Source organism: Aquila chrysaetos, chromosome 6 (genome assembly GCF_900496995.4).
Source record: "Aquila chrysaetos chrysaetos chromosome 6, bAquChr1.4, whole genome shotgun sequence".
Taxonomy (NCBI): Eukaryota; Metazoa; Chordata; class Aves; order Accipitriformes; family Accipitridae; genus Aquila; species Aquila chrysaetos.
This window is the reverse complement of record NC_044009.1, coordinates 54,036,245-54,049,132: the sequence shown is the minus strand read 5'-3', so window position 1 is coordinate 54,049,132 and position 12,888 is coordinate 54,036,245. Positions and strand designations below refer to the sequence as shown.

The window sequence follows — 12,888 nt, the reverse complement described above, 5'->3', positions numbered from 1 at the left end:
ATGTTTCATCAGACCCAGTACTGTATATGAACAAAAATTCAGATTATATTAAACATACTGATTTAGGTTTTTAAGTATTTCAGTGTACTGCAGTGTAAAGTAAATCTGAGGCTGAAATAAAGGCTTTTTTTGGTTTGTTTCTGATGTCATTATAAACCAACCAGAAAACATTTACAAATAATTTTTCAACAGTATGTGAAACTTTTTGGCAGTAAGATGTGGGGTTTTTGCTATGAAAATTTCAGATGCTGCAAAATAAGCAGCACAAAGCTAGACAGATCCTCAGCTAAAAGACAACTAAAGACCACACAGGTGTTTTTGGATGCTGCATTACAGAACAGTAGTTTTCCACTGCTGCAGTGATTCACTTGAGAAAGCTGAAACAACACAAACTGCATTATCTAGAGTGCTCCAAATATTCCAGTTTGGTGGCTGAGGGTTATCAGAGTGCATCTTTAGTTCCTCAAGACTGTAGTTAATCAAGGCCTCCTGCAATAACTGAAGGTGTGAAGACTTTATATTCCTAAAGACCTATTTGAGTAATGTTTGATAAAACTATGCTAATGTGCTCACATAAAAACACTTTGCAAGTATATACTGGTTTTTGTATGTTTAATAGTGAAATTAGTCTGCTTCATTTAAAATGTTTTTCAATACTTACATTAAACTCTTACAAAATAACTGAACAACAAATACTTATTAAAGGTTAAACCAACACTCAATGTGTTTTGAACAGTTGAACGCAACAGAGGAAGACATAAAATGAGATGAAAGGGCATCAGGATTTAAAAAAAAAAAAAAAAAAAAAAAATCAATGCCAGTTCAAATAATATCTATGTGAACTGTGGATCCTCCCCAGGCTAAGTTTTTCAATGTTAAAGGTATATATGTGGCAATTCTACACTCAACTCACCAAATCATTAAGTAAAACATTCTGGCATATTAGACTCCTAACCAAATGTAAACACACAGACTTCTCCTTAGAACTCTGAGGCTTCTCCAGTCAGAAGCAGCACCAACTATTCTTTTTTCACATCAACCGCACTGCGGCTTCAGCTTTGTAGGACGATGAGGTACTTGTACAACTTTGCATTCTTCCTGCTTAGCCTCACATTCACAAGAAATTTAATACCTGATGCTTAAATTCAAGAGCTTCTATTCTAAGAAATACCAGTAATATGACATACATTTTAGAGGCAATAGAGGAAAAAGCTTTTCAGCCATTTCATTAACCTTTGTACACAGCTTAGACTGTACTTCTGCATGACAAATTTATTTCATTTTTATGGTCGTGTCAAAAAAATCTGGCTCCTCCTGAAGTATGAAATAGTTAAAACTATGATTCTTCCTGGAGTGAAATGTAACATCAGGAAACCTCGCTGCTCAAGATTTCCATACTGAAACAGTGGCAAGTATCCCGAAAAAGCTTACATTTTGGCCAGTAGCCCGGTCTTTTCTGCTACTTAGCTCATTACTGAAGATTAAAACCTGCCTCCACTATTATGTCAGACTCAATAGAAGCAACTACAGCAGGAAAACATTAGAAAACTAGAAGAAACCTAAACCATAAGTGAAAAAAGAGGGAAAGGAAGAAAAGAGAGATTTCCCATCAGAGTCTGCTGGCCCAGAAATCATAGTGGGAGTAGAAATACAATGGAAGCCCACATAAGTAGCATGAAAGAGAAAGCTATTTTCATGGTTGGATAAACTCTGTCAAAGACATTAGAAAACATATACTTGCTAAACATAATTTAAAATGCACATTTACTACTAAAAACAAATTTGAATGCACAGACACATTTGTATTTAAAAAACAAAACCACAGGTCATTTATCAGAGAGATGCTTCTTATTTCCCTTCTTGGTTTCATGCCTTTATAGATGTAAGGAGTGCTGTCATGGGTTGCCAAGGGACAAGGGGTGTTCAAATTCTCCCTGATTTTGAGACACAAATGACAGCTCTGCAGAACTGTGGCAGATTATTTTCATATGGTCCCATGATCATGAACCATATATGCTTGACTGAAGAAACTATACAGAGTTTCCCCCCCACCTGCTCTCACACTCATACTCTTCACAACTCCACCATGCGCTCTCGTCTGCTTTATAATGAAGGACTTCTTTTCATGTTTCTCCTATTTTTGAAACTCCCTCCTTTTCATTAATTCAATAAGCAACTTTTATCATTGGGTTAAAAACCCTTTTCTTAAAAATATTAGTACTTACAAGGTTATACAATGGATGATGTAGTTGTCATGCCAATATACTATTTTAAACAAACATGAAGCTAGTTCTGAACTCATTTAGAACATGGACATACTCATAGAATATTTCAAGCTTGCAAAACATGTGTAGTAGGTTCATATCAGTATCAACACTTGTCCACTTGAGAGAAGGAAAGCTCTCAGTCAAGAACAGGTTTTAAAGAAGGTTAAAGAACAGAGCTCCAGCCTATTATCCTGCCTTTCTGGAAGGAAAGAAAGAATACACTCCACTCCAAAACCAGCAGCTGCTTCTATAGTCTTGGATGACCTATGCGTTACTGATGCTGTAAATGTATTTATTCCAAGACTTCATAAAGTATCTGTATAAGAAATACATCTTCTGTGACATTAAACTGCATATACAAAACATACATGCATCCCTCCCCTGGGCTGCAGTACCTCACACAAGAGCTCAGTAAGGCTGAAAGTATGCAATTAACAGAGAATGAGGATCCCTTTTTCCCCTTCCATATCACTGTGCTGGTTTTGGCTGGGATAGAGTTAATTTTCTTTCTAGGAGCTGCTCTAGTGTTATGTTTTGCATTTAGTATGAAAAGAATGTTGATAACATAAACTGATGTTTTCAGTTGCTGCTAAGTAGTGTTTAGACTAAGTCAAGGATTTTTCAGCTTCTCATGCGCAGCCAGCAAGAAAGCTGGAGGGGCACAAGTTGGGAGGGGACACAGCCAGGGCAGCTGACCCCAACTGGCCAAAGGAATATTTCATACCATATGATGTCATGCCCAGTATATAAACTGGGGGGAGTTGGCATGAGGGGATCGCTGCTTGGGAACTAACTGGGCATTGGTCAGTGAGAGGTGAGCAACTGCATTGTGCACCACTTGTTTTGTATATTCCAGTCCTTCTATTATTATTGTCATTTTATTATTATTATCATCATTATTAGTTTCTTCCTTTCTGTTCTATTAAACTGTTCTTATCTCAACCCACAAGTTTTACCTTTTTCCTTCTGATTCTCTCCCCCATCCCACTGGGTGAGGGCGAGTGAGTGAGCAGCTGTGTGGTATTTAGTTGCTGGCTGGGGTTAAACCATGACACCATATGACATCATGCTCAGCATACAAAACTTGGGGAAGAAGAAGGTAGGGGAGGATGTTCGGAGTGATGGTGTTTGTCTTCCCAAGTCACCGTTACACATGATGGAGCCCTGCTTTCCTGGAGATGGCTGAACACCTGCCTGCTGATGGGAAGTGGGGAATGAATTCCTCGTTTTGCTTGGCTTGCACAGGCAGCTTTTGCTTTCTCTATTAAACTGTCTTTATCTTAACCCACGAGTTTCTGCAATTTTACCCTTCGATTCTCTCCCCATCCCACTGGGGGGGGGGTGTGAGCGAGTAGCTGTGTGGGGCTTAGTTGCCACCTGGGGTTAAACCACGACAATCACATACTAGAGAAGCAATTTAGTGTATTAGTAACGCCAATTTTTATATTCACATTGATGCTACTCTCATCGATATTAACAAAAGTTACATGCAAAACACCGTGCAGTCCTTAAACTTCTTTTGCAAAGTCAACTAAGTTTTTCAGCGCGGTACCACTTTAAACAAATGAACAAACACATTGATTTAGATCTCCAAACAACTAAGTATTCCAAACCAACATGACTCCTCTTTTTATAAAGGGCAAACACTCACCACTTGGAGAAGCCTTAACAAAGGTCCCAAATTCTTAAGAAACATGCCTAAGCAGAAGTGCCTAATAGTCTACGCATCACTTACAGAGCTAGTAAAAGCTTAAGCATAGATGCATTTATGAAGCTAGAAGTATCTTTGTAACCATGTCCTATGTGGGAAGCCTGTTTTGTTTTAATGGCACAACTCAGATCCCTGTGTCGTTCAGAGAACTGATTTAAACTACTCTATTAAAAAAGCAAAACTCCTGTAAAACATTTTAAAGAAGGAAATGACTAAGGTATACTGACAGATAAATATTTTTTGCCACAAGAGGCATTACTGTTCTAGACATACACTGCTGTATTTTTACACCAATATACTCACTTGTACCATCATTTCAGTTTGTTTTATACTTGCATCAGTGTAATCAAAACAGGAAACCCTAAATTCTGAAAAAACCTATAACTAATGTACTCTATTGTCAAGTCAGGCAGTGACTGAATCCTGTGAACCCAAGAGCAACAATTCTGATATACCCTTTCCTTTACATCAAAATGTTAATGCTATCCCAAAACTAGATCCTACACAAAATTAACCATGGACAATGGCTTTTATCAATCTACTATGGAATGAGTTCACAAAATCATTTTCTAAAACTGAAGTACTTAAGTGTTACACAAATGAGTCTTTTGACGCATGATGAACACCTCTTTTAGGGTAACTGATCAGTAAAAATAGTATTATGTCATAACTTACGACTATTAGTTACTTCACTTTATAACAAAATGCAAGAACATCTATAAAGTCAGAGTGAAGTGTTATCAACTGCATTTTGAAAACATGTTATTATCACTACTTCTTGGCAAGTATTACACCAATGACCATCATGTTAGTATTCATAATGGCAGGCAGAGACCACTTTCACTTGGAATTCCTTCTATAAACAAAAGTTGGAAATATAAAGGTACTAAGTTCACAGTCAAAGACAATTACACATCTTAAGATAACTTTGTTAAATATAGGCATTCAAGATTTAGAATTACTTCCCTTTTTCACCCTCTATAAACTTAGTCCATCAGCTAGACTTAAATAAACTGAAAGCTCACTTTCTCAATTTGTATATTGAGAAAGCATCAGGTTAGGGGGCATTTTGTGCTTTGTTTTTGTTGGTAAGCTTAACAGCTGTTACAAAATAAATTTTAAAAGGGATCAATTGGTTAAGGAGTCAGCATTTTAAAAGAAATATTGACTAAACCAATAAAGAAGAACAAACCTTCCTACAACAGTTTGTAACAACATGAAAAATATGCTTTTTACATCTTAGTCTGACCTTCCAGAAAATAATATTAAAGCAGCCACTTGGGTGCCCAAAGGTACAGGTAGATAGCGGTACAGACAAAGATTCATTAGGGCAGGGAGCAGAAATAGGGAAGATGGCACAAACGAGGCAGCAAAGAATTTAGATCTTTTCTTTAATACTGAACAGACCTACTGAAATATTCAGCTAGTTGGTAAAAGGAGCTATGGAACAGTTGGTCTGCGATGGTAGCTGCCTCTAAAGATAGCTGACTCCCTACAGAAGAAGCATATATAGCCTCAGTTCAGTCATCTATTCAGTGGAGGATCACACAATTTCACCTTTTCCATGATGCCCCATTTTAGTTTCATTTTCATGCCAATTACTCAAACATTTGCACTGTTTTTAAACGGTTTGATTTATGTTATTCTCATAAGAAGTAGCATCAATTATTTTTTCCTCAGCTGGAAATTAAACCAGCTTCAAGCTATGCTGTGCTTCACCATTATGAAATGCATTGTTGAGACATATAATGGAAAAGGAAAAAGGCAGAAGAAAATATGAAATGGAGCGTAACAGAGGAAATTAATGATTTTAAAGGAAAACGTGGAGAAATTAGAACTGCACCAGGAAAACAAGAGAAATGCACACCTAACAACAGTAACTGTTATAGCCAAAGAATATGATTTGAATCTTTCAAGTACAGAGGATTTGAAACAGGATCCATGGACAGTATAAAATTGAACACAATGTCATGAAGCAGCTATTCAGACTTGTACTATTAAGAGAATATTAATTTCTATTAATTGCATTACTAATTAAGACGCTTACCTATAATTCCACTGTCCTTGCTCTCCAGGGTGGAGCTAGGGCTGCTAATGGTTCCACAGGGACTACCTTTGTTAGCTGCTGTTTTGCCAACACAGCTGTTGAGAGTAGAGCAGGGACTATCAGTGCTAGGTGATGTAGTGCTGCTTGTGAGGGTGGAACATGGACTCACTCCTTGACTGGCTACTGTACACTGCAATGTGAAGAAAAATGAATAGTTATTGCACAGGAGTCAGTACGCTACTGTGCTGAAAAATAGAAACACCAAGGTGAAGTAGAATGAGAACAAAGCAAAGAGCCCATTTTTCAAACAAAAACTTCAAGGAGCTGAAACTTTATTTTGATTGGGAACCTTAATGACATATTTTCAGATTACTCTTAAAAAGTGAATTCTGAAGAAAAAAGGGAATTTCACAGTTCAGTGGAAGAGTTGCAGTGAGGCAGATTTCTTCTCCATTAAACATTTTACTGGATACCCCTCCCCTCCACCCCCAGTATTTATTTTTGGGTTACAAACACTAGAACTGCAGACTTACTCACATTTTACTATCAATAAAACCCAAACTGATGCACTAAGATTTGTGAGGCCTTGGACTAAAAGTGGAGAGAGAGAGGGGAAGAAAGAGAGATTGGTAGTTACTGTGCAGTTTTGGTTAGCAGATGCATTTCATACGGATAGCAACTGCTTGCTTCTCCCCAATTCCTCTACCCTCAAATGACAGAGAAAGACTGACAAATGAAGTGAACTTCTCAGGAAAAAAAAAAAAAACAAAAACTACACACACGCCCCAAAAGCATGCTCCTACTTTAACAAACCACTGACATTTTCCATTCTCATAAATCACTGAGAATAGAAGGAAAAAAAAAGTTCCTCCTAAATACTAAAATAAGGCAGAGAGAACCCTAGAAGCTATTCACATTCACAGTAGATTACATTTATCTTCCAGAAATGATGAGAAGTCTACTCTATTTTTTTTTTAAGAATGCAATGCCAACTCACAACTTCAAAACAAACACACACTTGTTATAAGTAATTTACAATTCTATTACCATATGTCTATTAAAATATAATGTATTTCAGTAAATATCAAGTAACTGCAACTAGCGGATAGAGGAAATAGCATTAGTCCTCTCAGAAACAGGATGAACATTAAATGTATTATATTCTGTTATCCTACCATGACTTCATTTTTCTCTTCTATATGAGCAGAAGTTGGGATCCCTTCTCCCAGCAAAAAACCCAATCTTGTCATCAGTTCTTGTGCTGCAGGAGAACAGCTTGAGTCTTTATCAGGCTTTGCTTTGGAGTGGGGGAAAAAGGTTGAAGATTAGAGTCTTGTATTTGGAAACTGTTCCAAGAGGTAGCAAAAGTACAATCAATCAAATGTAAACACCAGGTCTTCTGTCAGCAACATGTCCAACAAAGAAACTAATGCCATTTAAACTTTTTGTCCATTAGACTTTAAATTGTTGGTGGGTCTTGGATACTCTACATATCTGCACAAACACAGGGGAGAAAAAACCTACCCTGCCAGTCAAAACAGAAATGGTTAAGTGCAACCAGTTCATCACTGGACTGATGATCGATGTGATTATTCTAACAACAGCATTAAACTCAGTGCTATCAAAGCTCAGTGGCAGACTGAAATTCTGTTCCAGTAATTTTTAATACAGTTTCCTGTAATTTTAAAAACGTGAGAAGTAGAGGTTAGTAATACAGATGTTTTGTAAGCTTACAGTTAACACTACAACTAATACCATACGTTTTTGTTGTGCTTGCTATGCCAAGGATATGACACCAGTTCTGAATGTCTCAGCTTTTCTGGTTGTAAAAGTATTTTATCAGTACAGTGCTTTAAAATGTCTTCTGAGGTTTAACAGGTATAATCAAAGTTCAAAACGAGGCAGCCTCCAACAAAAACAGTCAACCACAGATCTGCTTAGGAAAAACACCTATTGCTAACAGAATCTCACAAACTAGCATCTTCTGTCATTTTCTTTCTTTGATGCCAACATTTTGGCATCACCCACCAAGCTGTCATGCTCTTCCCTAGCAGAAACATTTATACAGTATTTATTTCTTTTGTCCATTAAAAAAAGAATAATACGTAGGCCTGTCCCATCCTCAGGTATAAATAGTTAACTAAGGAGTATCATCTAACCACTTGGAGAAATAGCTCACAGCAGGAATTCTCAGCTACAGAACTGCTGGCTGCAGTAGCTACCACCTGACTGCAAAGAGGGAAAAAAGCAGGAGCATCCATACTGCTGCTTCCCAGTCAGTGCCATCCAGGCAAGGCACCGAGCTTCTGGATGTCATCCCCACACAACTGGAAGTCAGTAGGGACATCCTAACAGTTTTATCAGTTTCAAATTTGGCTACTTCATGCAACAAAAAGTTCCTAATTGGTAAGGAGCACCTCAGAGGAAGTGTGAAGAGAGGGAGAGAGACTAAGTGTATGGACTTCACTGATGAAGTTTAAACTTCAGAGGACAGACAAGCCTCTCAGCTGCACTACTTTCTACACTATCAACAAGCACAGCAGGGGGGGGAAAGGAAAGAAAAAAAAAAAAGGCTGAACCGCCCCTTTTAATTTGTTCTTTCCTTTATGGCTCCACTAAGCCAAGTGAGCATCAGGACAGTATTCACTCTTCATGAAGAGCATATGGTATCTAACCACATAAGACACAGCTGAGATTCAGTGGTATTTGCAATAAGTAGCACATTTTTCCCCACGCTGCAGATTGTAAGAAAAACATAGAAAACAATGACTTTAACTGAACAGCTTGACCAGTAAGCATTACTTCAACAATGTTTCACTTCGAGTGACATAAAACCCATGGTTTGCAAATATGAGTAGTTTACTACTCAACCATCCTTTTTTTCACTCCAGCTCAATGCCTACTTGAACGCACTTATTTCTTAATTTTGAAGACAGCTTAAAGTTTTACTCTGGAAGATCGAATTACCTGATTCTCACTTAATCCCAAAAGGAGGAAGTGTATGAAATGGTGTCTTTTTTGAAAGCAGATACAAAAACTTCTGTATCTCAGATTATTTTGCAAATTGACAGGTCTTAGAATATTTCACTGGAAAACATATTTTCTCTGTCATATTTTCATTTTCAGGGTTACAATTACTCTTCAAAATTACAATCCTGGAAATTACAGAGTTTATGAAATCAACCTCTTCGTTCTTCTATCAAGGTTACAAAACCCTATTACTATTATATTTCAATCTTAATCTTTGACAAGTCTGAGTAAGTGTTAGGCATAGTACCAAATTCAGTTCAGAAACAGAGATGAAAGCCAAGAGTCTAAGGTGCTCAACCCAGCAATCACGGTTTAATCTTTAAACACTAGAGTTTAATTTTGACCTTCAGCAGTCTCACTGTCTGGGAGTACAACTCTGTGAAAAAGAGGGTCATCATGAGATGGTCACCTTCAGATTAGGGAGATGAGGAATACATGCCCTCCCAGTTGGACATAAAACTTTAATGCCAGCACTAAGATGGCTTTGAAGGTGGAGGCACAAGAGGGAGCAGGGTAACTGTAACCTATCAAATAGGGCATACAGAAGATGGTGAAAACAATTACAATGAGGTCTGTTTTCACTAGTTAAGTATCAAAAATAAGGGGCTTTCTAAAAAAGAAAGCATTGGCTTTTATAACTGTAGCTTTCTTTAAAATTGAAGCAAAACAAAACCAAAAAATTGTTCAGCTGGAAGCTCATCAGTTACATGCAGTGACTTTAATGACTGAAAAATTAATCTAAAAATACAAGGCATATGAAATTCACGTTACAGTGCACATAGTCATAGACCAATATACGGGTCATTCTGCTTTGACCATGACATTCACTGTCAAAGCCACACTCTGTTATGCACTAGTCAAATTTAACAAACATGAAACTTTCCAAGAATACCAATTAACTTCAGGGAGGTAGCTTTTCCCAGCTTTGCCAACACAAGAGTCTACAGTTACTGCCTTCTTACTGAGCAAGCTTTTACAAAATTTCTAAAATGAAGGATTGTACCCGGTGCAGAGCTACAGACTTGGACTCAATTTAATTTAAAAACAAGTTCAGAAAAATTCTAGTAGGCCTTTGGCATATGTAGTAATCAACAACACTCGGATATCATTTTGCCTGCAGTACATGCACAGCTCCAAGATCTGAGACAGTTATAAAGATCACATAAGTATAATGGCAAGAATCTCCTCCTTACCACAAGCATGTTAAATCTGCAAAACATTCTTACAAATAAAGAATCAGATTTCCTTATTATGCAGGCTCCTTTGTATCACTCTGAAATGAACAGCTGTTCTACCAAATAAAGTATCACTGAACAGACTCTTACCATTTTGACTGGATTCTCCTTGCTCTGATCCTTTTCTCAGCGGTAGAGCTGCCTCACCTGGCACTCTAGGACTTTCCACATACTTGGGCCTCCTGATCGGACCTGCAATGGGAATAAGCTGAGTGTATCTAATTTTTTCCAGATGGACCTCAGGTTTCATATGTACAGTGTCTATCCTACGTGATGCAAAAAAAGCAGAGGAATTATTTCTTACATACACAGCTGCTACTGCAAAGACTAGTGAGCTGCTGCACTTCTACTCTTATAAGAAAGAAACACTCTTTGGGCTTTTGGGAGTAAAAAAAGCCTGCTGGAAAACTAAACCAATCTGCTTGCTGTGACAAACCTGAAAAATTTTCCTGTATATGTAAAGTGAGTGACTTTTTCATGTTCAAACTCAGAGAACATTCAATGGGTCTCCTCGGTTCAGAGATTTTATTTTCCATTATAATAGGATGATAATTTTGTTATCAGCATCTTTGAAGCTAGGAGAAAAAGACTACAGGCAGACAGCTTGCAACATCAACACACTAAATAATTCAAACCCAAGAAGCTTTATATTGCAGCGTACTTTCTCCAAATACTGACACATGCCCTGATCATAAGCAATGATGAAGAGGAGTTCAAAAACCAAAAGAAAACGTTAGTGGCTACTAATGGTTTCATTAAACAGCAGCATTCCCAGTTCACGTACATACTAAGTTTGAACATACCACCTTCAGTATTAAGAAGAATTGTGTATTCACACACACACACTTTTCAAAAATTAAACTGATTCACTCTTTACTCTCACTTTTAGCTTCATGTTTTGGTTTCAGGCTGTTTATGATCCTATTCTTTGCTAAATATGGTTTAGTAGCAACCACAGGAAACGTTAACTACACAACTTATCTCACAGAAGGGGAACGATGCTGCCCTCTACAGGTTTAGCAGAAAAAGTGTACTGGTACTATTGAATCAACAAACAGCTGCTTGTGCTACAAACACAGGGTGAAATTCCGATATTAATTCAGCAACTGATAGTACTGGCAGGTAGACCACTAAGCTGACACGCAATATATCATAGAACTGAAACTCCACCATGTATTTATCCTCATCCTGAAAAGTATGTCAACAGAATTTTGTATCAATAAAGGCATTTGGAACACTAAGAGTTTTGGAAAAGCATGAATAAGGAAACTTGTAAAGTTACACACTAGAAAGCTAAGATACTTAAATGGCATAGGGAACAGAAACATCATCATCATCAGTGGTACTGAAAACTCAAATCCAAATATTTGTCCTAAATTTTCATTAAGACAATCCCAATTTCTTGTAATGTGTGTAACAAAGCCACTTGAAACTTTCAAAGTTTTAGTGAGCTTGAGGTGCAGAAGGCGATTGCAATGTTCCATCCAGAAGAACGTAAGTATTAGCTGAAGTCCCTAGAAACACGGTCAGTTGCTAGGCTTAACAAAATACTGAAACAGAGGTATTTTTGTGGAGTGCCCCAGCTTTAGCAACAGTGATTCTCCCTTCTTATTTAAATACAACCTCTTGTTATATTACAGAGCTACAATCTCAGGTTCTCTCTATCACGCTGTCGTGGTTTAACCCCAGCCAGCAACTAAGCACCACGCAGCCGCTCACTCACTCCCCCCCCACCCAGTGGGATGGGGGAGAAAATCGGGAAAAAGAAGCAAAACCCACGGGTTGAGATAAGAACAGTTTAATAGAACAGAAAAGAAGAAACAGATAATGATAATGATAACACTAATAAAATGACAACAGCAATAATGAAAGGATTGGAATGTACAAATGATGCGCAGTGCAATTGCTCACCACCCGCCGACCGGCACCCAGCTAGTCCCCGAGCGGCGATTCCCCGCCCCCACTTCCCAGTTCCTATACTAGATGGGACGTCATATGGTATGGAATACCCTGTTGGCCAGTTTGGGTCAGGTGCCCTGGCTGTGTCCTGTGCCAACTTCTTGTGCCCCTCCAGCTTTCTCGCTGGCTGGGCATGAGAAGCTGAAAAATCCTTGACATTAGTCTAAACACTACTAGCAGCAACTGAAAACATCAGTGTTATCAACATTCTTCTCATACTGAACTCAAAACATAGCACCGTACCAGCTACTAGGAAGACAGTTAACTCTATCCCAGCTGAAACTAGGACACACGCAACATCATTTTAAGAGTAAGAAAGGTTTCCTCACTTGAAAACATGTCTGACATGTTGCAGCCAAGTGATTTTTAAATACGTACACCAGGCCACAGTGACAAAGCACAAGAGAAAACCATTCTACCAGCAGCATTCCACTTTTGCATCTTGCAAGTTTGCATATTACTCTTATTATTTTATTCATAATAATAATAAAATCAGTCTCAAAAGCAAGCTTGCAGAACTTGGCATATTTCATGAAGAACGTTTCTTGTGATACTCCACAGAATCCTGAACTTATAGTTATATGGTCACATTATTTCTTCTTTTTCTTTTTTTCTTTTTTTTTTTTTTTTTTTAAAATC

General features: G+C 37.8%; 1 protein-coding gene across 8 annotated transcripts in view; it reads right to left on the bottom strand.

The window, feature by feature from the left end:
* The window catches only part of TANC1 (tetratricopeptide repeat, ankyrin repeat and coiled-coil containing 1), a 104,013-nt gene that overhangs the window by 41,273 nt on the left and 49,852 nt on the right, over positions 1–12,888 (bottom strand). For all 8 annotated transcript variants that reach the window (XM_030016721.2, XM_030016718.2, XM_030016719.2 and 5 more), the window contains 3 exons: positions 10,381–10,482; positions 7,201–7,322; positions 6,026–6,215 (listed from right to left, as the gene is read on the bottom strand). In XM_030016721.2, coding sequence (XP_029872581.1) covers positions 6,026–6,215; positions 7,201–7,275 — 265 coding nt within the window. In that variant the 5' untranslated portion in view covers positions 7,276–7,322; positions 10,381–10,482. The remainder of the gene's footprint in view (positions 1–6,025; positions 6,216–7,200; positions 7,323–10,380; positions 10,483–12,888) is intronic.